At 42.4% G+C, this 27,815-nt stretch overlaps 1 protein-coding gene across 10 annotated transcripts in view; it reads right to left on the bottom strand.

Moving 5' to 3' along the window:
- Positions 1-27,815, bottom strand: part of pde4ca (phosphodiesterase 4C, cAMP-specific a) — a 52,941-nt gene that overhangs the window by 20,256 nt on the left and 4,870 nt on the right. For 2 of the 10 annotated variants that reach the window (XM_085804182.1, XM_085804180.1), the window contains exon 1: positions 25,045-25,707. The exons of 2 other annotated variants lie outside the window; for them this stretch is intronic. In XM_085804182.1, the coding sequence (XP_085660308.1) occupies positions 25,045-25,307 (263 nt within the window). In that variant the 5' untranslated portion in view covers positions 25,308-25,707. Of the gene's footprint in view, positions 1-8,755; positions 9,691-19,634; positions 20,919-25,044; positions 25,708-27,815 lie in introns of those variants that run through there. 6 more of the 10 variants (XM_085804185.1, XM_085804183.1, XM_085804187.1 and 3 more) reach the window with 5 other exon arrangements.

Here is a 27,815-nt window from a genome sequence, read left to right on the forward strand (position 1 = left end):
ATAAAACTTCAAACATGGACCTCAGATCAGACCCTGGTCTCTGGTGTCTAACATGACGGGTTCAAACATCAGTCTAGGAAATAGTGTGTGTGGGTGTGTGTGTGTGTGTGTGTGTGTGTGTGTGTGTGTGTGTGCGCGTGTCATACTTTCAAAAAGGAAAAATTAAACTTACTAAAAGGAAATTAATTCCATTGACTATTAAGAGTACTTCAGTAATTCATACATCTACAGTATAGTAGGGTCAACGGTGCAATATATATATATATATATATATATATATATATATATATATACAGTACTATATATATATATATATACTATATATATATACACTATAAAAAAAATACTAAAGTGAAGTAAAGTAAAGGTACACAAGAAATGTACTCAAGGAAAAGTGCTAAAAGTAGTGGCAGTAACAGTACTGTCCACTCCTCAACGGTGCCCACTCTTACACACTGACAGAGGCACACACACATACGCATGCAAGCACACACACAAACAGCCTATACACACACACCTGATTACTCTCTCGTCTAAACTGGAGCCAGCATTCCTGGGCATCATGAAGATTTTTTACAAAAAAAGAAAAGAAAAAAAAAAAAAAGAGGTGTGTTACAGCGTTTGTTATTTAAGTGGCTGGCTGGTACAGAGTGTGATTGATGGTAACCTGTCAGTGGCCCTGATACTCGACACCCCGTCTGCGTCACCGCCTGTCACGGCAACGTCAATCCCATCTGGGGAGCATTAAAATACAGGAGCTACGGGGCAGAGCGAGAGAGAGGCAGAGCAAGAGAGGAGATAGGCCTGTAAACCAGGGCAAGCTGTCATCTGAACCTTCATTCATCATTCCCAAGCCTTTGCTGTGACACAGCCAGAGGTAGAATTAGTTACACCAGAGCCGTCTTGCAGGACTGGCTCAGCCATTTATTCAAGAGACATTTAAAAGAAGGCAGAGAGCATTTATTACATGTAACACAGATCTCATCTAGTGACGCGTGAGAGTATTGGGTTTCCTTTGATCCTTTGAGATCATTTCTATTTCGTGACCATGAGTCCATAGAGAGCAATCGGAAGTAAATACAGTGAAACAAAAGTGTAAAACTCTCACTTTTCTTTTTTTTTTACTGCTGTTGTTTAAGATTCGTAATCTCGGCTGTTTGTGTCTGCATATGACACATGAAAGATGTTCTGGAGCAAACCAGGATTAGGATTGGCTTAATGGGACCACAAAGTTCACACCAGCAGCTGCGAGTCCACACCCTGCAGCCTCAACACGCAGAATAAAGTGAACCATGGATGAACTATACGGAGCCAGACAGACTTTTAAAAAAGTAGAGCAGTTTCTATGTGCAAGTTAGTGAAGCACACAATAGTCACCAGTCTGTGTTCTGGTTGCACAGAGGGAGAACCATTCTGTGTGTTTGTTTCGTCCTTCCTCTCCTTCCCCGTGACATCAAATGATTTTGCTACGCAGCACTCTGATGGAGGTGGCGCGTTATACTTCTTACCTATTTATCTATTACGTTCTGTTCGGCTGTAATCCCTATTTAAGTCCTGGGTGACTCTCAAACAGCTGCATTGCTGCTTATTTAGCGAGAACACAGATAAGCGTGTCTCGCAAAATGTCAAACTATTATGTCCTTTAACTGGTTTCAGCAGTATCTCAGTCACTCTTGCCTGGGCAGCAGCATGGAAGAAAACATTAGATTTGGCTTTGAGTCCCTCCTGTTTGTGCCCATGTCTCTGTTACTGACTAATCCCCCTTGTTAAAAAACATGAGGGAAACGTCTATTTCCCGCTGTGTATATGCATCTCAAAGCGTTTAACAAAATAACACAGAATTGCACGTATAGAGTTTAGCTGCTCCTATTTGAGAATTTACTTTTGAATAGCAGCGCAAACAATAACCTCTCAGACATTGTATCATTTCACACCCAACAAAAATAAGAGCTAAATATAGACATTACATAATTGTGATATAAATGTCCATTGTTCAAAACCATGCAATGAAAAATGTTTTTTCTTTTTTTTTTTTTAAAGTGAGGCAATGTCGCTGACACAACAGAAAGACAGGAACACAGGATCAGTCCACTGACCTTTATATGAAACAAGTGACCGAGCTCTGAGGCCAGCTCTATAATGGGACAAGTTTGTACAGGGGCAGTGGTGTAAAAAAGACTGATGGCTGTTAGTGGACAGAGTTTGACATGAGAAAAAAATAATTTTTAAGAGGGTATTTTTTATTTATGAAGTTAGATAAAATGTATATGTATTATTAAATGTTATACAAAACCAACAAGAATTATTTAACTATTCATTATCTTTCTTTCTTTCTTTTTTTTTACTTAATGTTTTACTAGTGACACATGCTCACACACTTGGCAGCAACCTAAATGGCTTTTAATGAAACCAGCAGCTGGTTTGTAAATTAAACAAAGTGTGTGTGTGTGTGTGTGTGTGGGGGGGTCTTACTGTACTTACGTTTGTCCACTGTGATTAAGTCAGAGTGGTTTATTTTGCTATGAACTCAGAAGAGCCAAAAGAGAGGAAGACAGAAAAATAAACAGAAATCTAGTGAGTGTCCATGTGTGTGTGTGTGTGTGTGTGTCTATTATTCTATGTGGGGAGTTTTCTCAGTGTCCCTGTGTTCTCTCTCAGAAAGCTGTAATCATCATCAGCCAGCCCTCTTCCTTAAAATCTTTCCTTTGGAAAACAAAACACAACGCCGTGACGACGCCTGCGCCGGTGGATGCTGACCTCTGACGCCCTTTACAGTATGAGGTGGCTGCTGAGAAAAGGCAAACTGTGAATCATCAATCTATCAACATTAACTGATAAAGCAGCACAGAGGTTCAGTATCATGATTAAGGAGGAGACGACCCTGGCTTGAGGTGTGCTGTGGATCTCCAGGAGGCCGAGAGTAACAAAGAGGACTGAGTGGTCCTGGTCCACTTTAAATGATAAACTTGATACAGTAACAGTGTTGCGCATAAAAAAAAGAAAAAAAAAAAAAAAAAACTGTTTCAGTGCAGTAACATTTTTTTTTCTGCGTGTGCTCGTTCTATTAAATGAGTCTTGGATAGCTGATCCTCCACTGTGAAACACTTTCCTCATACTCAGACACAACTGTTTGTCTTTGTGAACTTTAACAATTGACCTCATTGGCAGAAAGACAAACTGCAGAATAATGTGAGGACAGTCAGCCAAGGACACCCTACATATTGTACATATTGTATTCTTTCAAACTGTAGGCCATTGTTCAAACTGAGTGTGAACTCTGGGTCAGACATATACACTATACTATATTTGAAATAAATGTGTCAGTGTGTGGAAAGAACTGCAGATAAGAACAATGTACAGCCTCTGTAAGGAGCGCTGGCAGTGGTCACTTTAATAAACCTGAGTGAGCTCACTCGGGTTCAGACCTGAGGAGATTTAGAGTGACTCACAGGAGAGTCCTCGTCTGCCTGCACACACACACACACACACAAACACACAAGACTTCAGTCTCTGTTATCCTCCAGGATCGTGTACCACAGCAGAGAAAATAGTGAAGTGAGAGGAGAAAAACTGGAGGGAAAAGGAAAATGAGCGTAGCAGTGGGTCAGAAGGCGAGAAGAGACATGAGGAAAAGTTCAGGCCTTGGTCTATAAAAGAGTCGTAACATGATCAGAGCGCAGAGGAAACAGACAACGTGTGGATATGTCATGACAGTGTATCTTCTTGTTACAGCTTGAATTAACACTATTAGTGAGAAAAATCTATCTAATCATAAAGAATAAAACTCTAAATGTGAATTTAAATTTTTACACATCCAATCAGTGGTTGTCATAGTTTGTAATAAATATTATATTGAAGGAATAGTAGTGCACATACAGTCCAATTTAGGTGTTCAAAAGCAAAGAAAATGTAAAGTTAGCCTCACTACTTTGTGTTTGAGTGTCGGGTCAAAGTATCCTGACGCTAAAGGCTCCTCTGGATGTCAAAGGAAAAATCTTTTTCCTTAGACGCAATGTCTTCGTACAGTTTACATGGACACAAAAACGCACACAGAGACATATAATTGCACAATTACTCTGTCATTCTACGAAATATATTCCTGTGTGGGTCTGGAAAGCTCGTCGCTGGACGCTAAAGCTGTGGGGTTTAGGAGAACATTGAGTCCATGACGCCTGTCACACTGCAAACACTCAGCTGAGTGAAGGTTACAAATGACCCAGCACCAAAGATTGTGTTTTGTGTTCCAAGTGCTCATGCAAGAGCCCACAGTTACAAGCCCAACTTCGCATCCCACACGAGTACACTATGTATGTATCTGTGAGTGTGTGAGGCCTGTAACTGAACACCGGTGGACCTGTCCCTCCTGTCTGTGAGGTAGATAAATGAAGGTCCCTGAAGCTCCCTGTGGGCCAGACCACCATTAGAAGCCACTGATGATTTAAGAAATGCCTTGGAAACACTCTCAGACACATTTATTACGACAAAATGCCTTTTGGCTGTAACACCTCCACCCCTTTGCCAGAACCAGTGAGAGTTATGCTCCGTGGAGGGCACTGGGTGGCTTCATAATTTCTGCAAATTAGGAGATTCATGTACTGTGACTGAAAGCTTGGATTCATTCATCATAGCCGCACTGACCTGTCTGATTGACCTTTGGCACGAGCCGCGTGCGACTCTCGAAGGCAAGATTTAATGTCAACAAACCTATCAGTACCTAGGAGAAAAATGAAAAAGCTGCCTGACAGGATTTGGCATCTGAAACATCAGCGTGCGTCCAACATTCACACTTTGAGATTTTGATAAATTAGGGAGATGAAGATTTCACTTTTCCTCTCGTCTCCTCCCAGGCTGAACTGACAGGAGAGTCGATTAGTTTTCTAAAGAAAGGCGCTTCGAAGGCTGAACCTCACTTAGCTCACTCACATGCAACAAGCCAAAACTGTCGTCTTTGTAAGACTCTTAATTCATATTAAATTACTCTGTCCATGAATCACACTGTCTGCCCCCCCTCCCAAAACACTCAACAAAGCTCATACTTGTACTGTATTTACTGTCAGTGGTCCATTTTGAAATAATCTTTAAGATTTTTACACTCGTTTCCTGGCTCTCATAACTCGCTTAATGCTCTGTGTCATTGCCACTTCATTTTGTACTTGGCCCCGCTGCAGACACCACTGAGGAAAATTAGATCACCAGGCTACGGACACACAGCTGTAAACGGTGAAAGGGGAGACGTAACATAGCTCAAAGTAATGGAGCTAATTAACAGGGATTCAGTTTTCAATGTGACAGCTCCTGTGACCGGTTGGGGAGCACTGTGATTAACTGTGATTGCGCTTTGAGCTAAATGATAACATCAGTACGCTAATATTCTTCCAAGAACCATGGTAATGGGCCGATGTTAATCGGTCACCATGTTTACCATTAATTAGCATCCAAAGTTTTACTCTTCAGGGCTGAACAGAAAGTGAAATGTGACTGGACACATTTAATTTGATCCGATGGCCTCATCCCAGCCAGACTAAATGATAGTTTCACCAAAGTAAAACACCAAATGCTGTGGCAATTAGTCTTTTATATTGTTAAGACATTTCCTCTACAAACTCATCAAGAATGTCATGATGGGGCGAGAGAGAAGAAGTTCATTAAATCATTAGGATTCATCCTCTGGGGACCATGAATGTTTTTTTTGTTTGGTTTTTTTGGATGGAGGTGGGGGCTTTTAGGCCTTTAACTGATAAGGACAGCTGTAGAGAGACAGGAAGTGGGGAGACTAGAGAGAGCAGCAAAGGGCCGTCGGTGGAATCGAACCACGGCTGCTGCGTTGAAGACTATAGCCTCTGCATATGGGGCGCCTGCTCTACCCACTGAGTTAAACGACGCCCCAATCATGAATGTCTGTAAAATTCTTTGTTTAGATATTTCCGTCAGGACCGCAGCGTTGGGCTGACCGACCCATGCTGCCATCCACTGAACCGCACTTCTACCATGAAAAGCTTTGGCTCCTTCTGAGCCAGCAGATACAGCTGAATTAACCGCTGACTGACAATTTCAAGTTCATAAAACTGAAACCAAAATATAAATGAATGCAGCGTAGCACATCAAAGACAATAAGCTTCTACTGTCCCGGGAAATTTGAAGGGAATCCCCTTATCTGTCGTCTTTGGGGAAAAGCAGGTGTTAGCGTTACAGCTGAAAGTTGAAAGGAGAAACAACCGCCACCGGCAAAATGGACCATCACCGCTCACCCTGAGGTTTAGAAAAAGTGGTATGGTATGCATCAAGAGCAGATGTATTCAACAACGCAGTTTATATAGGACCTGTTGTGCTCACAGACATGCGAAAACATGCATGCCATTGCCCCATATCCATCTAAGGAGAAGAACTGTTATCTGGCTGTTGTGTTCTAAGGTTGACTGAGATAATTGGGCTTTAAATCACACAGCAGAGGCACACGAGACACTGTGGGTTTGGTGTCTGATGTCAAAAGCTGCAGATTTATATCCCCCCCCCCCCCCCCTGCAGGTTCATCTCGTCTGCTTTCTTCACGCCTTTGTGAGGATGCACTTGAGCATGAAAATATTTTTTACATATAAGCGGAGCTCATTCTGACGTGTCTGAGTGCTGCCCCACTTTATGTGGATAGGTTGACGCCTGGCACAAGGAGGGAAGAGGAGAACAAAAGATACAAAGAAAAAAAAGCAGAAGCACGTCAGAAGCCTCGAAGATTTACGCCTGACACGGCGTGAGTTATTACGGTTATCTAATGATTTTATGCTTACAAAAACATTTACGAGCATCTCCCTGCTGAACACGATATTAATAGTTTCCCAAAATGGAGATTGACGAGGCTGATAACCCACCGACCCACCCCGCCTTCAATTCTTTGCCGCTGTTCCCCCTGTGTATAAAATGGTGGTGGTGAATCAGGCTGCAACAACAGACTCTCTTCTTCCATCAGCATCACCGGTGTACCCAGCGAGATCGATACCTCAGCTCCACTGCTCCCTGCCTGCCTCCCAGTCTGTGACTTCCCTCCCTGCGCACATAGACTGATTTAGCAAAGACCACCCGTTCTTAAAAAAAATGCAAAGAAGCTGGACTTAGCAGAAAAGTTCTGTGCTGCCTTATAGATCCACTGGTGGCCATTGTCTCCAGACTCCAGAAAAGTTTTGGATACTGAGGAGATTTTTGCTTGTGTAAGAGCAAAAAGTCAATTAGATTTCTTGGCATGGGTCTTGAGGGGATTTGAATGGAAAGGACAACTGCCCTACAACCCCCCCCACCAAGCTCACAAATGTTCTGCATTACATCTGATAAACAAGGACCCTGACTGAGAAAGAGGACAGAGGACCATAATGTAAACACGACTTTATCTCAGAGTCCTCCTTCACAACCTCCCCGCTGGCACTGAGGATTACGTGTGAAGATACAAAACTTATGGGGGCCCTTTCCTGTGAGAATATTTGTGTATGGAACAGTATACTGTAGCATCAGAGCTACAGGGCAGAGAGATATGCTTTAATGAGAAAGAGTCTCTGTGTAATATGCGGTGGACAAAGCAGATGTCTGACGTGATAACGTGCGGGACGTGTGCACAAGTCACAATCGTGCTTGTTTCACATGTGGTGACAGAAGGTGAGCGCGAAGGGAAGTGTCCTGAAGTTTTTCCATTTAGGGACATCACACATTGGCTGGTGGTTACAGCTGCAGTAAGGATGAAGGAAAAAAACTTCATAAAATCAATAACTACCACGCAAAAAAAATCTTTGTCTCCAAATTGTCACACAAAGTGCCTGTAGGATATTTCACCTTAGTTTTGAAATTCAATTTTAACTGTCAAGTTGATAGATCGATATTTTGGAAGATTTGCTAAACTTTCCAGCATAAAAAAAGAAAAGAAATTGCAGCTGCATTTCTGTCTCCCACACATTTCAAATTACAGTTTGTCTTCTTGTCACTTCATTTCCAAGTCTTGGCTGCGTCACATAAAATATTATGACTACTGTTGTTAGCTATGACTTTGACATTAATGTACTGAACTACAGTACTAATTCTTCTGTTTTCTGTTTTTTTTTTCTTACCCATATCTAATAAAAAATTTCAGTGATCCAAAAGCTGTTAGTTTCACACAACTCTTTTTGTTATCTCTTAAAAGTTGAGAAAGGTCTTCATGATGAAAATGAAAAATAAATAAAGAGAAAACTACACAAGCGGTCAAGCGGAAACACGATTAAAAAAAAATTTGGGGAAATGTAGATATGAACAAAAAACAACTGATAAGGGCGAAAGAATGTTTTTACAAATATTGCAGCTGATAAGAGACTCAATGCATTCTACGGATTACAGATTTTTTTTATAAAAATGTTTCCATTCTCTGAAAAATGATAACAATATAGTAAGTTATATATACTGCGGTTACACTGTAGCTGTCAATTTTTCTCTTTCAGTTAATACTGATGTAGTACATAATTGTAACTGGCGCTGCAAAAACGATCATATAGCTATGTTCTTTAAGTCAAAGCTACTGAAAAAAAAGATAAACATAAGCTTTAATCTCAACAAGAGCATTTTGGCAACAGAGTTGTGTTCATCATCTTCATATACTGTACTGCATGATCTATATAATGTGCCACATGTTGGATGTGTGTGTGTGTGTGTGTGTGTGTAGAAAGAAGACAGAAGACACTGAGAAGACAGACGGCAGAGACAAAAGGACTGAGGAGTGAGAATAAATGAGATAGCTCTTAATTACCGCCTGCGTTTCTGTATGATGTCAATAGGCCTGTTGACAGCGCACGGTGATCCCCATATGTTCCCACTCCGCACCGTGATACTCCGCTCCACGGAGTAACAGAACCCGCAGTTCGTCGGCACACTCATGTTTCTTTAGCTCTACTCTCTTTAACTCGTCCTCACCCTCCTCTTCTCGGCCGCTCCGCTGTTCTCCCTCTCTTGGTTCTCCTCAGCATGTGGCCCCTCTCATCCCTGTGAAACCCGGCCCGCTTCCTCGTCTGTCTCGCTCTGTCGGGCTGTCCGGCTCTCCACGGCTTCCCAGGAGTTCTCATTACCTCTGGCAGGAGTGGACGCCAGCTCTAGGACCAGTGGCTCCAGCACCAGAGACAGGATGACCGGGGGGCGAATCAATACATGCTACTGTGTGCTGGTGAAAGTCTGCTTCTCTCTTGGTTGCAGATGGGAGAAATTTGGAGTGTATTCCTTCCTGAGCACCTCTCTTTCTGCTGCCTGCCTGTCTGTCTGTCTTCCTTTGCTGTCTGTTAAAAAAAAAAGCCTTTCATCACTCTCAGCAGAGCTCCATTAATCGGTCCCCCTTGTACATCTCGTCTTTGCTCCGAGTCTAAATGTGGCACACGCTGCTGCCCTCTTCCCCCTCTCCCTTTCTGTCTGTCTGTCTGCTCTCTCTCTCTCTCTCTCTCTCTCTCTCTCTCTCTCACTCTCTCTTGCTCTTCTTCTGCTTCTCTCTCTGCTCCCTCCTTTCTCCTCTGGCTGCTACACCTCTAATCACAGAACAAAGACAGACCTTTCCTTTTACTGAGCAAACTTGTTCTCCTGCTCCAGTCTGTCACAGTAGCCCTGTGCTGTATGTGTTGTGTTTTTTTTTTTTTGGCAGAGCGCCCCACAGAATGTGTACAGATCTGTACAACATGTGTGTGTGTGTGTGTGTGTGTGAGCAACCGAGCGTGTACGTCAGTCAGCGAGCGTGTGTGTAGGCATGTGACTGAGCAAGTGTCTGTGTGTGTGTGTGTGTGTGTAGATCACACACAAGGGGGGAACAAGTTTCAGAGTGAGGTCAGAGCTGAGAAAGGGGGCAGGATCAGAGCCAGCCTTCTCCAAATGTTCAAGTACATTTAACCCCTTCCTGTTCTCTGTCCGTCACACACTCACACACACACACACACACACACACACACACACACACACACACACACACACACACACAGTTGTGATACAATCACAGGACAGCACTCTCTCCCTGTGGACACAGCGCTGTTATCCTTTCCAGATGGAGTGCGTACGCGCATTTATGTGCAAGTTGTCTACGTTAGGTAATTGGGATTGATGACAAGATGAGTATGATAGGGTATTATAGTAAGTAGCTCATGGGACATAGCCTGCTGAGAACAGAGAACACGTACACATGCGCGCACCCACACACACACACACTTGCGCGTATACTGTATGAGCTCACTCACTCACGCACAGGCTTAGGCACCAGCATGCAAGGTCACCCACGGCCGGGAGCAGTGTATTTTTGAAGACCAGAAATGTGAAAAGTAAATATGAAACCTTAGCTGGTCGACCTTCTGTATGCTTCATATGAAAACTTAAACAGGAAATATTTGACAAGAGATCAGCAAAATGAGTCAGGAGCCGTGGATCTACAGGCTCTGTTGTTCCCAGGGAGAGATTAAGTCTTGCTATGGATTTGTAGTCCAGAGAGTTTTGTAAGAACTCATCAGCGTGAGCCATGAGAAAATGCCTGTTTGACTTCCTGAGGGGAAGTGTTGTCTGACTGCACAGCAGGTGCTTTGCTGTTGCCAAGTCAATAGGGAAATTTGCATATCCCATTGATATAGCACACAGTGTTAAAAAGTTAACATTGTGAATTATATGCATGAGTTTGAATATTTACATTTTGACTGTCAACCCCCTTCCCCAAACAGTCACTGTCCAATTATAGCTTGTTTACCATAACCAGGGTGTCCTCCTGTCCAGCTTCACATTGTCCTAATGTTAAAGCAGTATGGAGTTAAATATTATACTGAGTGGCATCTTTTTTAGTCTTCCCAAAAGCAAAAATTCAAGGCAATCAAAGTAATGCAGCATAGATTAAAAAACTACAAAAAATGTGGTAATGGAGCATTATAGCTCCAAGGAGGAGGAGCATTAAAGCAGAAGTAAGCGATATTTTAGTGTTAATATAAGTCTTAAATAGTTATATCTTCCGACAGCAATCACTTATATAGAGTGTTTGGTCTGAAACACGGGTCTGTCAGTCACTCTGCTCTGCTCTGAGCCGAGGAGAAAACTTTTCTCGTATCCTACAAGTTTTATCCAATGAGGAGAGAGAACGGCATGAAGGGCTGTGTGTGCAGCCAAGGGATCCATGACGAGGGCGGGGGCTGCTAACTCCATCGGCTGACAAGACGTTATGGTGCATTCAAGGCAACCCGTAACTCGTGTTTTTCCGACCTGTGAAGTGGTACCAGTTCGATCTGGTACGAGTTCACGGGTCGAAAGTTACGAGTGGCCATTATAGTGACTTTCACAGGTAAAACAGGTCGGAAAAACACGAGTGGGTTGCCTGGAACGCTACAAAGTCGTAAGTTGTGACTTGAAGCTGTAATTTACGGTTTCAAAAGCCTGCCTGGAACGCAGCATTAGCCAAAACGACCAGATCGCTTACTTCTGCTTTAACTAACTACATTGTGGGATTACAGGTTATACCGTGAAAGTATTTCACAAATACATTGTGAAGTATTTCTCCAGCGTGTGTAAACTAGTCCGGATGCGAGAGTTGAGGCTAATGCTAGCAGCTTTGTCTAGCTCCAAATAAAACAACAAATAAACATGTAAAATAAACATGTATGTAAATTAAGCATCCAGACAGGGTTACTTAAAAATGCGATTTATTTGTATTGTGCAGTAAAATGAAGGCTAACCCTATATGTCCAATACTGTCTTTTGCCACATAAAGCTTAGGCCTAAGTTTTGTATTTTTAGCTTGTATATCCTTCATATGGTCATCAAATGAATATCTAAGATTAACATGACATGTCTTCATAACAAGAGGCACCAGGAAACTCAAGATGGCATTTTCAAACAACTAATGGAGCTAATGTTGGCTCAGTTAGACAGTTGGAATTTTGAGTATAAAACTGGCCACCACGGTAAATTTCATTAGAGTATAGACCTTGTAAGTACAGAGAGATTGACAGGCATAGACAGGCAACGATCAATTGGTCTCCGGCTAGCTCACACGCACACAAAAAAACATCTCCATAAATGGACTTTAAACTACATTCTGCAGCATGACATGGTTCAATTAAATTGGCAAATCAATCAATGGCATTGCTTCATCACCATGGAATTCATAAACGTTAGACAGAGAGACAACAATAGGTAAGGATAGAAAAGAAAAGGTAATATGAGTGGTTATACAGCAGAGGCTCAGTAGGTATCTCTAATATGAACCAGGCTCCTTTCTGGAGTGTACCACAGAAGTGTATCATGGATTACTGCTTATGTGAAAGAGTTGTCTTATGTCATCTGCAAATGGTATGTTTTTATTTTTCAGCTTTAAATCTACATTGGTTGTGACGTAGAGCACAGACAGTGTTTGTTCACTAAAGATAATCCTGTAATATAATGAAAAAGTGTCTGGGTTTATGCAAGATGTGTGTGTAAAGAAAAACTGCCATTTAAGGAATTCTGAAGAGGTGCACACACAAATGGTCCGATCATAACCACGAACTGCACAGAGCGATAATAACGCTGTATGTTATGGCTTCCTGGAGCCTGAATTCAGCAGCAACAATTTATAAATGCAATCACATAGCTACAGTGAATTAAATGATAGCTATTTTTTGTTAAGGAGGCTCAGGTGTGCAGGGCCAGAATCCTGATCGGGCCCCTCATGAGCTGATGAAGAAGAAACGGCAAACCGGATATACTTCAAACTTGTCCTATGAAGTCTCTCGGTTCATTTAGTTTCCTAGCTCTGTATCCCCACTTATCTTCAGAGACTACACACTGTATAAACATTAACATGCAACCTGACGTTGGGCTTGTAAAACTGGAGAATTTATCTCGGCTGGGATGAACAATGTCCTGATAAAAGTTGGACGAAGGGATGTTATGGATTAAAACTTTAAAGCGACCTGCACTTTTGACAAGTTTTCATGACAGGAAAATTGTTTTCATGTGGAGTTAGGAGGATAAAACTTAAACAACACATTTCAAAAGCAATATTTTTTGTCATCTACAGTGAACATGCACACACACACACACACACACACACACACACACACACACACACTCTCTCATACTCTCTGTCTCTCTCTCTTTTCTCACACATACACACAGTCTTTAGTTGGCAGTTTACCAGCGGATTTCACAGTGTTCCATGTATCTGCGTCACCACGGTGGAAGAGAGTGGATGTTTGAAGAAAGACAGACACTAAATGTTTGCTTCTGCACAGTATCTTCACATCTCATCTTGACACAGTCGCACTGCGGAGCGCTGGACGCCGAGGCTGCAGAGATGTGGCAAGGTAATCTCTTAAAACTCATAAAATAGCGAGGCATCATAAAATCTGGCTGACCCCTCAGTTGTGGGTTTAATAGTCCATTATTTGCGAAGGGGCCTCATGACATCATGTGTTGGCTACACGGAGGCATGGTGAGCATTCCTGGATAACGAGCTGTTTTGAAGTGAGCGAGGAGCGCTGTACGTATGTCAGAGCTGTTGCCTGTCCACGGACGCACTGCCTGTTTGCGGTTTGTTTGTAAAGCTAACTGACGCTGATTAATCTCCACCGCCGTATTGTCCGCTGCTGACCAATTATGTTGGAGTGAAAATACAAGAAAAAGCACAATGAAATAAAACACTGTAACAACATTGTCGGGGACATTTACTGGAAAGAACAATATTGACTGTAATCCAAAGTCATGTCAGTCGCTTTGTGTTGTTTCTTTGTCTGAGGTTCATGCAGGTCAACAGTGTGACTGTGATGACCTTGCAATCATTTCCCTGTTCTTATATTTGTTCTAATTATCAAAACCTTTGTCTGCACCACAAACATTTTGGCAGAATGAGATGCTGCCCTGAACAGGGGGATTTCAGTTTTCAACTGACTGCTACAGTAAGTTTTTTTTCTTTTCCTTTAAATAAAATACTATACAACAATATGACATAGTTTTAAAAACATTTTATCAGAACCGTATCCTGCTACGCTAGAGGGCAGTTTGACTTATCTCACATCATCTAAAGTTTACACTGCCTCAAGTTTTCAATTTAGTGTATTTACTAAAAGTGAGAATATGAATGCACAGTCGGTCTGAATCCGATTAAGGATATTCAGCCTGCTAGGATGTGTTTGCCAATGTCTGAAAAAAAAGCATATAATGTTAGAATATCAAAGAAAACAATAATATATGTATTTTAGAAATACTATTAGGCTTTGTTTTTTGAGGTTTGTGAATAACTGAAGTATGGTACAAGTTGGAGATGTAATGTCCTAATTTCCTCAAATGCACCAAAAAAGTGATGAGCAATTTAGAAACACCCTCTCATTTCATAACAATGACGTCTCATGAGAGTAAATGAAAAACAGCTGCTATGCTCATAAGGAACATGAAAAGTTTTCATGGCTTCTCCCACATCATTACAATTATCATGATTATTATATAAACAGAGGTTCTGCATGTGCCATAAAACATATAGTCTGTGAAACCAAACATACAGTTATTCCTCCTAATGTGCCAGAACAGAATTTCTCTTTGGTCACATAATAAATATGAACAACTATTATCTGACCAGTGCCTAAAACGGCATCTTATTAGTAGAGTTTTATTGAAGCCCAACATATTATGTTATATGAAAAAGAAAAGACATATACTTTTGGATCTTAGGTCCCCCACAGATTTCAAAATAACTTTGTGTGTCAACCACATACACAACTTGAGTTTGTACAAAGGGACTGGAGTGTTGCGTACAACAAAGTTCAAGAGGTTAAAAAAGCAGCTGCAGAAGAAGAGGGGACACAAACACGCTATTAACATAAACACACAGGCGTATTCACGTGAGCATGGCTGTAAACTGTCTGTGTGGACTGTATCTACACTGGAAATGCGAGAAAAATTGATTCGATGCGCAGTCAACGAGCGCAGCACTTGTTCTGGTTATTTAAAACTAAAGTGAAGCCAGGGGAAACCAAAACAAACTAAAAGAAATTTCTTCTAAAATACTGTGCATGTAACAAAGCAACAGCACCAGGTGTCAGCATGTGGCTGCTGCTGCTAGCGGCCTAAATTTAACCGAGTCTCAGTGATGTCAAACGTCATGTTACAGCCTGTACTGTAGTAAAGGCTATCAGTGTGTCGCCCCATGATTCATTAGGCTGCCATCTGCTAGCATGACAGCGAGGGTTTGGGCCTCGTCTGATTTGGGCATTGGGCGGATGACAGACTTATAAGCACACATGCAAACACGGCCACACAAACATATACAAACACACGTACACACACAGAGAGCCAAAAAAAGGCCCGGACGTGAGCACAAGGGAGTTCCGCTAATGCATGCACGTGGACATGGGCACAAGCTCAATGGGGCACATTAAACGCACATTCAGATGCTCATACGTCTGCGGCTGCGTGCACACCTCTGTGGCAGGTGGCAACTCCTTCAGGCGGGGAGGGTTTGTAGGAAAAACAGGAGAAATGCTCACAAGAGAGTGTGTAGCCCACTGCAAGTGTGTGTGCAAGTTTACATGGGCACTGTGTGTATGGGCGCTCCTAAGACTTACTGTACATATAATCAAATTAATCAAATATTAAAAAATTGATAATAAATTCCTGATCACTGAGGTTATAAGGGCTGAAGAGTATTATATGAATGGCAGAGAAATACATCAAATGTTATAAAGTAACAAACAAGAAATTAATTCCACGAGTCACTGTTAAAAATGTATTTAAAAGTTTGACTTTCAAAGTAAAATAATTATTGGACGAGACCTGAGAGTCTAACTGCTAAAAAAAAAGAATTTCAATTCAAAGAGATGATTTAACTTTTCATAAAAAAATCAATGTACAAGGTGTGTAATTAAAAATAATTTGCAACATAGCGTTCGTTGTTATATAAATCAAAGATCTGTCTTCTTACAATATGAACAGCAGCCAACGCCCCTGTGCTTAGACTTGTGATTTGAAACAGCCTCAAAAGAAAAAGCAAAAGAAATGAGGAAAAACCTCAGGAACAGACAGAAGTGGCGGCAACAGAAACATACCCACAAACCAACTATAAACATACAATATGGAGAAAATGTAAAGTGAATGTTACGTTAGAGTTTCATGGTATCAATCTTCTGCTATGAGATCAATACAAATACATAAACTCCACAGCAGTGAGAAAGTCTCATTAGTGAAACATGGCCACTTTCCAGCAGCCTAAAAATAAAGTTTTAATCTACCAACTAGCACTTGGTCTATGGGAGGTCACTGCCCTCCATCGCTGTCTGAGCATTACTTAGTCAGTCTCTCCCTCTAGTGGCTGCAATGAACAGTCGTCCTGATGCATCCAGACACACACACACACACCGCTGACACAACACAGTGGTTCCCTCAGTTTTCAATTTATATGTTGATCAGAAATTAAGGGGCACAATATTCAATAAATGGTATTTTTTAAATATATAATAATGTTCGGCACTGATACATCAATTGATGATGTTTTAAAGCATAAGTAAGCAGAATTTTTGTGTTAATATAAGTCTTAAGTAGTTATATCTTCCGACAGCAATCACTTAGTATATAGAGTGTTTGGTCTGAAACACGGGTCTGTCAGTCACTCTGCTCTGCTGCCCAGGAGAAAACTTTCCTTGTATCCTACAACCTTTATCCAATGAGGAGAGAGAACGGCATAAAGGGGGTCCTCTCTGTGTGTGCAGCCAATGGATGCGCCTGAATGTGGTGACGTAGGGACGAGGGCGGGGACTGCTAACTCCATCGTCTGACAGAAAGTTAGCCAAAACGATTGCTTACTTCTGCTTTAATGTTGTGACTGAAAGGTGTGCATTACTCTGTCTGGCAATTATTTTTTTTACCCAAATCATTTTTTTTTGGAGGTCATATCCTTCATCTCTGCAAAGATGAATAACTAAAGCAGCAGCTTGTCAACTTTCTGATCAGTATGAGAAAAAAAAAAAAAAAATTGCATCCTTTGCAGTCTCTGTGAACTTTGGATGAAGTCCTCAGACAGTATGAGTAGCAAATACACTAGAGCTGCTCATTTTGAATACCAGACGTGTTAGCTCTGTGCTGCTGCTGCTGCTGCTGCTGCTGCTGCTGCTGCTGCTGATGTCGGCCTCAGGAATCGATGAGGCTCTGGAGGCGATTGGGGAAATCAGTCATGCTGAAAATATGGAGTACAGCAGTGACGCACACGGCAGCTAGCCCGCCACAGCCACACAGGCCCTATTGACTAATCTTGGTGTGTGTTGGAGAGCGGGGGGGGGGGGGGGGGGGGAGGGGGCTGGCGGCTATATTGGGACCTCTGACATTGACACTGTTGCTCTTTGGTGGGGTGGCCTCACTTGACACTTTTTTTTTTAAATTTTGTTATTGTTTTCCCCATTGTTCTTTTCAGTCACAATCACTTTTCTGCCTCTCTTCTTCTGTCGTCTACTTCAGAAATATCCTCGTTACCCTCGTTTCACCCTGTCCCCTGTCGGCCTCACCTTCTCCCTTCCAGTCATTATCTCTGTGCTAAAAGCAGCGCTATCTCAACCCCGCGTACCCTCTATCGCTTCTCCACCGCCCTCTCGTCTGTGCCGTTACCCTCTTTGTCTGAATTATCTCTTTTCCCCAGTCAGTCAACTGCTGCGTCTCTCTCTCTCACTCTCTCTCTCACTCTCACCTCACTCTGTCTCTTCCTGTCCTTCTCTACTTGAGATAAATCTTCTCAAACCATCGCCGCAGCATCAACTATCTTCTCATGACACTGACTGAGAGCTCTCGTGTCCGCCTGAATGCAGTGACACTGTTGTTTAAATGTGCTACACTGCCAGGGAAGCCATTTAAAGCATTGTTGAGAAGGTTACTAGGAGTGTGTGCGTGTGTGTGTGTGTGTTTGTGTAAGTCATAGGGCAGGATGAATAGTGCCCTGGTACTGTTAGTACAAGTGCGGATAAGAGCTGTCTCTATTGTGATGGACACATCTGGATTACAAGAGACTGCTTTGTCTCAGGGCGCGCGTGTGTGTCTGTGCGATGCACGAGGGCAGGGAAAATATTTCATTTGTTAAAGTTTTAAAGTACTTACCTAACTAATTTAAGTGCTACTACTGCTGTAACACCACATGGTGTTCTCTCCATCATCACACAACAAAAGAATGGTTGGAACTGAAAAACAAGATCTGAACTTGGCTTTAAGCTGAAGCTGCCAACAGTGACTCTGCTTCAATGCTGTTTTTTTTCTCTCTCTCAGTCAGTCAGTAAAGCTCCTTGAACAAATCAGGTAATAAGAGAATAGAGGCTTGTTCTGTTCCCTGCTGCACTTCTGTATTTCTGGCTGTGGTCTAAAATCTCCTGCTTTGATCTCCTCATATGATCCAAACAGGCTCACGGCTGGAGGAGTTCGGATGACACTCGCGAGGCACATGCCTTATGCCCAGAGTTCAGAAAAGTTTGCCACACCACACACTGCACAGAAAAAAAAAATCCCACGAGAGCTTCAACATGTTTTTTTTTCCCCCTTCAGTGCAAAGAAGAAAAGATTCTTTATGAATCTCTGTAGCTTTTGGTGCTTTTTTTTTCCTAATAAGCTCCAAAAGAAATCAAGTCATTTATATATTTATATGTGTGTGCATACTGATGTGTGTGTGTGTGTGTGTGTGTACTCTTTTGTTTCATGTATCGAGTCTCTGTTTTTAGTCTCTATAAAGTTACATAACAACATGTCCTGCAGGGATCTCATGACAGCTGTAGTAGATCTTATGTTTTCTGAATCTTGCCAGCTGATTACACTGCTGTATCAAGTTTCAGCCACTATTAAGTCAATCAGTCACATCAGTGTGTCGACACCACGGCCTGTTGAGTGTAATTTACCTCTTGGAGGTGAGTCCATTTCGACACATGTTTTGTTTATTTTGACAGGAGAAGACAGAAAGCAGAGGTGAAGCCTGCTCCGTCTGCCGCTCTCATGGATCATGCCGTGCCTAACGCGGGGGGCGCTTGGGCCTGGCGTGGGTCCATGGAGCCCAAGGAGGGCCATCAGTGGACAGAGCCATTGATCCGCCATGCCACCCCCGAGGCCTGCACTGCTAACCACAGAGCTCCAACAGCAGCAGCAGCAGCCACTGGCTTCACCACAGTGCATATCAAATCATGTGGCAGATATTTGTTAAGGCTGATCCAGTTCTAAACAGCACTCAGGTGCAGACTCATCACCGGCTACAACAAACCGACCCAGTGCTTCGGTCCGACAAATTCCGCGTCAAAATGTTTTCTGTGTTAAATACAGTACATATTTAAATCGTATTTAAATGGTACTCTGAGGCAGGGGCTGGAAATGTCACAACTGCACAACACACCGAAACTCAGATGCACGTCGAGCGTCACAAAAACCACATAAAACCACCAGATAGTTATCAGCATAACACAACGTCACTGTAAACACAGCAACAGAGCAGCACAGTCAAACACTTCCCAATCAGATGATTACATTTCATGTGCTGCAAAAAGACAAAAAACAGACAGTACGGTACTACACACACACAGAAAAAAGCGTAAATCAACTTTCCAATACTTCCTGTGCACACACATTAATTATCATGTTGCGTTCACTGTAAACCAGCAACTGTCATCACAATCACACAGCCAGATACATGTACATACCCAATGCACGAGTGCCTGCGGGTGGAATAGTTGCCGTGCATTTTCCTTGAAAAGCGAGAGTCTTTGTTCATCATTGTATTGGCAGGTTTGAAGAGAGTTTGGGGCTGAGTTCAGAGAAGCATCACAACAGCAGCTTCGGGAGGCAACGGATAGACGATGTGAACTTCTGTGACGCAATCGAAAAACCCCATGCTGTCATGAATCGAAAAAGAAAGCTGTCCCAATTCCTTTTTACGCCGTCTGCGGTCAAAAGTTATGGCACAGGGAGAAAGGTCCCCGCGAGAGGACAATGCAGGAAAAACAGGTCCCAAGAATGACGGATGCAAAATAAGGTCAAGATGCAAAACAGCAAAACAAGAGTCTCAACAACTGCACCTGGTACGTGTAAGAGAGAGAGAGCGCAACAGTAAGCCAGGCCTGCTGCATGGGCCCCCCAACTATTTATTAGATAAAACTTATTAGCTAAAAGCGATTCACTTCCAGCCTAGTGCTGAATCAATGGATCGAAGTGCATCAAGCTGGAAATTGAATTTGTAGATGAGCATTTAGTCCTGCCAATAAGGATATGTCCATTTGATTTTGTGGCAAAAAAAAAAAAAAGAAGAATCAAAAAGGTTCAGAACTCAGAGAGTGTGTGAGTATGTGTGTGTGAACAGCCTAAAAAGGCAAAAGAGTCTTGGCTGTCAGAGACCTATCGCAGAGCGAGTTAGCGTATCATCTCACTGACAGTGGAAGTATGGGGCCGAATCAAATCAAGTGAAATTGAGGATGGTGTCAGCTGTCAGTTCTCCTCTCAGCTCACCACCACAGACGCGCCAAGACAAACGGCTCTCCTGTTTTTTTTCTCCCTCCCCTCTCTTTCTCTCTTTCTCTCTCTCTCTTTCTCTCTCTGTCTCTCTCTTCGTACTCCTAAATAGGAAAACAGCAAGGTTGACTTCTTCCAAATGAGCCGCAAAACTGACAAAACCGAGCTCCTCAACAATGGGCCCCGGATATTTTTCTGTCTTTAAAAATCAAGTCCAACAACCTTGACAGAGAGCTGTCCATTTCAACACAGCGTTTGCCTCTGTGATGCTGCACCACCGACAACACACTGAGTTTATCTTTAGTGGGAAAAAAGTGAGCTGGAAAGAGTGTTATAATCCCAACAGATGCTCCCTGGGGTGGGCCGTCCCATGTAGTCCCCTCTATAGACTTCTGTTCTCTCCTCTCTTCTCTCCTGAGAGTGGTGGGACCAAACTCGGGCTTAAAACAACAAACAACAACACTATCTCCCCTGAGAGTGAGAGAGGGAGAGATATTGTGGTGGGAGAGAGAAGGGGTGGGGTGCTGGGTGGCTCAGAGAGAGAGAGAGAGAGAGAGAGGGAGGGAGGGAGGGAGAGATAGCGAGTGCACAGCGAATGACAGCTAAAGCACGAGAAAGTGAACTAGTGTGACCGGTGCTAACTGGGGTTAAGGTGGGACAAGTGGAGGTGAGGTGAAAGTAGAAAAAACACCCTGCTGCTTTATAGTATTGTGAGGACAAGTTGTTTTTTGGTTGTTTTTTTTTGCAACAGGAGCTAGTAACAGTTTCTGTTTTCGTGTGACCAGCCTGCCCCCCATGCCAGCAGCAGCAATAGCATAGTGGTCAATCAATACTTCAATATTGTGTGAGTGTGTGTGTGTGTGTGTGTGTGTGTGCTTTTTTTTTTTTTTCGAAGGTGATTCAATTTTCCTCTTTAATATTGAGTTCTCTTCTCATGCCACAATATAATCCATCCGATTCGTACAATATCCTCCTGCACTGTTAAACAAATATTTGATGTCACCAAATACGTGACTGTGAAAATAGAGCAGGGAGTAGGTGATTAGTGAAGCTCTGAATCGCCTCATTTTTCAGAATGAGAGGGAGGAGCAGACAGGAAGTGTCTGTTACAACAGATCAGTCCCATCAACTTAAACGGTCCATCCTGGAGCTGGGGGGGCTTGTGCTCACTTGCTCCACCATTAAACATATCTTTGACAACTTGGGGTCAAAATACAGGTGTAAATTATGCAGAACCTTCAGTTAGTGAGTCACAGTGTGTCATTTAACTTTTTAAAACTATTATTCATCTGCCACAGCAACATCTTCAGTCCAACTCATCACATTTCAGAGAAAAGGTTAACAGCAATATTTCCTAACAGCACCGTGCCAGAATCTCAGTCAAAACTGTTTTCTATCTTCCTAAAACATTTGAGCCGCTACGGAGATAAACCTCAGCCAAAAACTGATGTCTTTTTCCTCGACTGTGACCCATCACACGAAGCGAAACACATCTTCCTGACAGGCTCTCTGCTCGCATTTGCACAACACAGCAGCCTCTAGTGGAAAAAAACGGGAAATGCCAGGTCAATATTCATGTGGCCATCCTGAATATATCCAGGTTTTTTCTGTTGTTGTTTAGGTTTTGTGTGTGTTTGTGTGTAAGTCAGACTGGGAATATTGATTTTAACTCTTCAGTCTAATAATGACAGATTAAAACACCAAATACTCCAGTCCAGAGTTTAGTTTATTATGTCGAGGACAATCCCAATTAATTAACTGTATCACAAGGACAAGAGAACTGCTACATTAAAATTAAAAGGAAATGAGTTACAGTTGATTGAGATTAAGATTATTACTGTAGGTAAGATTATCACCTTTTTTTTTTTTTTTTTTAAAGTATATTTTTTGGGCTTTTATGCCTTTATAGATAGTACAGTTGAGACAGACAGGAAATGGGGAGGCAGAGAGAGGGGGGATGACATGCAGCAAATGGCGCCCGACGCGGGACTCGAACCGGGGCCGACCGCAGCGAGGACTGTGCCTCTATACATCTAACCACTACGCCACGCGACGCCCCAAGATTATCACCTTTAACCTGGACACTATATATTCTGTTTTATCTATTGAGTAATGTCTAATCACTCATTAAATAAATCACTTGTTGCAGAGCAGTAACTTTAAATATAACTCTTAGACAGCTGTTTTTTATTATTATTATTATTTTGTAGCATGTTGCAGCCTCGTTATATTGTCATTACACCGTGATACATTTGCTAAAAATATCTAATACTTATGGGATAATATTTTTGCAGTCATAAAACTGTACATGTGGAATATGCATCTCTGGTATGCTAATGGCCACTTGACTGAAAAACAGTCGTTATCTGTAGTGTACGTCTCAGCCCAGAAAATGTCCTAAATTTATCGATGAAAGACGTAATGGAAACAAATCACCCCAGACTCACACTAGACTTGACTGACCGAAACAATGTTCAGAAAACCTTTTTCACCAAAAAAAAAAAAAAAACCCCACTTGACGTTGTGTCTGTAAGCGGAAAAAGAGGTTTAATCAACTTCGACACTAAGTGAAAATAACTTTGCGGGTATGTTCTATATTTGAGCTGCCTGCGACATTTATTTTCCGCTGGACCCCCAGTTTGTTTAATTCCTCCTCCTTGCCAGCCATCCTGCAGTAACTCATCCCCGTCCATTTATTCCAGCTCTGACATTATGGGACACTGTGCATACCCTGCTAAGGGACACGTCCAATGGCCTGACCTTTAGAGCTGTATAATATAAAAGCTCTGACATGTTGAATATCTGTGTTATCCTACAAGTATCCGATTTTCCTGATTGAGCGCTGAAACTTCTTGACTTAACTCTCACCCTCTAATGTTTAGATTTTCAACAGACACACTGAAATTAATGAAATTAAGTTACAGCAAACCCTGGAACAGAAACATGTCCAGCCATCTCAAATCCAAGACCATTTAACGCCCAAAGGAAAATGAACCCTCCACTACATGTTTACGGAAGGTGAATGAACTTGTAAACAGTTTTGGAGTTTTCTAGTAGGCACTGGCGTCTTTAGGAATGTCTAATACTCCTTTCTTGCCAATAACAGTAAGGCAGGGTTTTACAGCACCGGCTCCAGTTTCTCCCTGGCTTTTAATAAAATTTCACAGAGGTGGATGTGATCTTACATCACTGCAGCAACTTGCAAAGATCTTTCGACAGTGCAGCTTTGCTCTGTACTTACGTCTGAATGTATAAGTGTTGAAGTGAAGGGTAAACATTGACAAAACAGGTACGAGACATTTGCGTAAAAATTGCTTTTACACTACTTACAGTACAGTCCATAATAGGCATTTATTTTGAGGAGACCTACAGGCATATTTAACAGACCGACGTGGAAATACACTGTGTGCTCGAAGCAAGACGAACAAATGTCTGTCTGTTTGTATATCCATCCACACAGATGTGTAGGGCCCTGTTTATTCTAGCTCTTTCAAGAAGTTAAGGTCAAGTATGGTTTAATTGGTCATACGACTCTTTCCTTGACGTCGTTAACCATGTAAATGTTTAATTTGCATTGGAATTGAGGGCCAAGCCTCATGCAATAATGGCTCATAAAACTAAAGCTATCAACAAGTATTAGAGCGGAGCTGGTGCAGTTGATCAAAAATGAAACAAATAATGTTTGAAGTTAAAACACAAAACACCCAGTTCCAGGCTAGTGTTGTGTTGAATTGTGTGGATACTGAAGTCGCTGACAGATCCAAGTACTTGCTTGATGGAGAAGTGGGACAATAAACTGCTGATCGTGTTGACCTGAGCTTTGTTTGCAGAGATGAGGCTTGGAAAACAGAAGGTGGACAAAGCTCATGACAAACACTCACACCTGTAGGAAATGAAGCAGCAGACTGACGCCACAGTTTAAAAAACAATTCCTATTCGGCAAAACAGGTTCGGCCTTTTTTAGTGGATTTTAGCCATAGAAATAACAACAACATTTCTTATCAAGCAGAAAAACCAATAGGGACCGATCTGGCATCTGCTGTTGCTGTATTTTGAATATCGCCAGTTCCATTTATAGAGGATGAAACAGCACCTTCAAAATCCTCACGTTGAGAGAGGATTTTATTTAGCAGAATTTCCCCGAAACAGCAGCTGATTTTATTCTGGTAGAGGACAGCGTGTTTAATTGGAATGCAGCAGTACATGAACATCTTGTGGTCTGGATCAAACCATGAGCTTAAGGGCAACCACTTTTGTAGTGTGAATGGTTGCTGCCTGCACAAAAATAAACTAAAAATACATTTTAACATCTGCAGCTGAGTGAGGTGACTATTGGCCATGAGACGGGAACTATTGCCTACTTGAACTCATACAAAACAAATTCACTGAAATGCCAATCAAACATTTTGATAAAATACTACTGAGAATTTTTCTATATCTCTCTGAGATCAGGGTAATAAATATGCTTGCATTTGGAATATCAGCATATCAGTTTAACTTGGGAAGGTTTTCTGGCTGGTTTGCTATTCACACAAGTGGAAATGACCTGTAAAGGTACACATGGCTACATCTCTGTCATTGTCACCATAGAGTTGTGGACTCTACCTGGGCGTGTGGGCGAGAGTGAAACGACGCCTCTGGAGGTTGAGGCTGCGGTTCATCAGCAGCTTTCTGAAGAGCAGCGGGGAGTTTCGAGGAGACCCGCGAGGGGAATCCTTGGGCGAGATCTTTGGGGATCCTCCAGGTGAACTCGTTCTGGACCTGGGCAGGAGCTGAATGACTGGCAGCCTGGTCAGCGTTTGCTCCTGCAGCCTCTCCTCAACCTCTGGCTGCTCTTCCTCTGAGCTCTCAGTGCACAGGTCGCTCATGGTGGAAGTCGGGGATCAGGTTATTTCCTTCACTCGCTCTGGTCTTAAGTCTGGTCCGAGGAATTTGTCTCTGAACTGAATTTGTGGTTTCCTCGAATAAACTTTGTTTGATGTTTTTGCAACAGGGTGTATGTCAGTGATCCGTCTTGGTTTGCCCAATCCAGGTGAAGCTAGCTCCTCTGGTCCAGTCCTGACTTCCTCACATTTGAACAACACCTGGACCTGCTCCTGTCCGCTCCATAACTCTCGTCAATACTCTCAAAGAAGCAAAAAAAAAAATCCAAAAACAGAAACAAAACCTCTTCAGAGAGTTAACAAAATGACCTCTCTAACATATTGTATCTTTATTTGAAACCTAATGAATCCCTCTCTTGTCTCCTCCTGAGACCATGCTGTCTGTCGTGCTGGGCAATAGACTCAAACATTAGTGTTGATGTACTCTCGCTGCCTCCCTCCCTCTCCCAGGCTTTGTTTACATTACTGCTAGGCCTTCCCTCTCTCCAACTAAATATGGATGTCTGATATACAGGGAGGAGACACATGACAGATTGCCTCCTTCTGCCTTTCCCTCTCTCTTTCCAATGCTCTAACCTCCTCTCTTCCTTCACTCCTAATCTTACAGAGCATATTGTTCATCAACTTCAAACTGCGCTCCATAATTACTTCCTCTCCGAGTTCCTCCATTGTATAAACATTAAGCCGTCGCCTGGCTTGGCCCTCTAACTCGCTCTCGCCCCAACTGACTTTGCAGACTCAGGCTTTTTCCCCCCTCCGTGGTCCCCGAGGTGCCATTTGTTGTGAAGTTGCCTATTTCCTCAGAGGCAGCCTCTTTGCCTTTCACATGCTCTGAGCGTACCAGGAGAAGTCACATGAAGAGCCTCTGACTATAAAAAGCAGAGGTAGATAAAAGCTATAGAGAGCATGGGTGCTGTCACGATGGCGCTCTCTATCTGTGACCAGAGGCAACATCATCTTCACCCCCACCCAATCTTTTTGTTTATCGCTGCAGAGTGAGAAAAGGTCCTCCTGTGATTAAGGACTCACAGCTAAACACCGGTGCTGTCTAACGTAACTGAAATAACCTGGGGAGCTGGAGCATCTGACACAGGACTGAACCTATGACCAACAGCTGGTAGGGAGAACAGGGAAGAAAGATTCTTTGGTTAAGGGCTTTTTATGGATATATACTCACAGATACTGTACTGTATGTATTCTGATGCAACAGTACTGTACTAGTAGACAGAGAAATTTGCTCTCATCCGAGTGTCACACAAACATCTTGAATGTAAACTCATAATGAGGTCAACTGCCAGTCAATAATGTTTATATCGCTCATCGTATAGGGGAATATATAGGGGAATATAAAAAAAATAAATTGTGTTAAATAGCGGATATGACTTTGGGTCTGTCCTTCCCAGCTGACAACTCCCATGACACCAGATTCAACACTTCAGTATCACAATTACAATCATTTTCTGTGGAGTACCGTTAACAGTCACAGGTTACTAACCTATTGCACATATCAGTGTTTTGTTTATGAGACTTTTGGCGTCTATCAGCTCAGCATTTTGTTTTTTTGTGCCTCAACAAATGCTTATGTTGCTATATGCTGCTCAATATGCAAATGACGCCATATGAAATGGGATAAAAAAGTCTACATGATGTTTAAAGCTTGTTCTGCTGCCCCCAAGTGGCAAGAAAATCTCTAAATGCTGCTTTAATCTTTTGTTCTTGGCTCAGAGGATAAACCTTTTCATTGGATTTCTAAAATTACATTTATAACATGTGGATCCCTTTGGGACATGGTTGTACCATTGTAATATATGGTATTAGTAGTATGAGGCAACCTTGTGCAGTCAAGTGCAGTTGTTTCTCAACTTTCGTCATGTTCCAGTCTCCAGCGGTAAAGATGTTCCTCTCTTCTTCCCCATGCTCAACACGTCAGAGGATGATCCCAGGCCCAAACAAATCCTGGCCCTGAAGCACATCATCATCTCAGTCATGTGGGTGACAGAGGCAGAGGTGAGGGCTGCCCACTTCTCAGTTTCATCCAGAGAGGCCAGAACAGAGTGTACATTCCTGTGGCGGCTCTCCCACAGGTCCTGGAGCATTGTTGATCAAGTTCAACAGAAGGTAGTTGTCATAGTTCAGCGATGTGAGGCCATATCAATTTGCATGTTACAGCATATTCCACATTGCACAAAGCAAGTCCTGTAGACAGCATCCTAACGCTTTGTCCACTGGGTCACTGAGGAGAAACTCTGATAACTGACTATCATGAGCCACTTCCCCACTCAGGAAAACCTTTTTGGTCTTGAGGTCTTCTTCTCAATTTCAGCAACTTCACCAAACAGCTTTTGTCAACAGACACAAGAAACATCCCAGACCTGTCACATCAGGCTGGCTCCAACCAATTTACACAATGTTACCAATATTTTATCAACTCGAGAAACAATGTCATCATTTAGGTGATGTTCAAGCCACAACTGGGGACAAGGTTCAATCTGA

This window comes from Trachurus japonicus, chromosome 17, assembly GCF_045865225.1.
Source record: "Trachurus japonicus isolate A0001 chromosome 17, Traja_1.0".
NCBI lineage: Eukaryota > Metazoa > Chordata > Actinopteri > Carangiformes > Carangidae > Trachurus > Trachurus japonicus.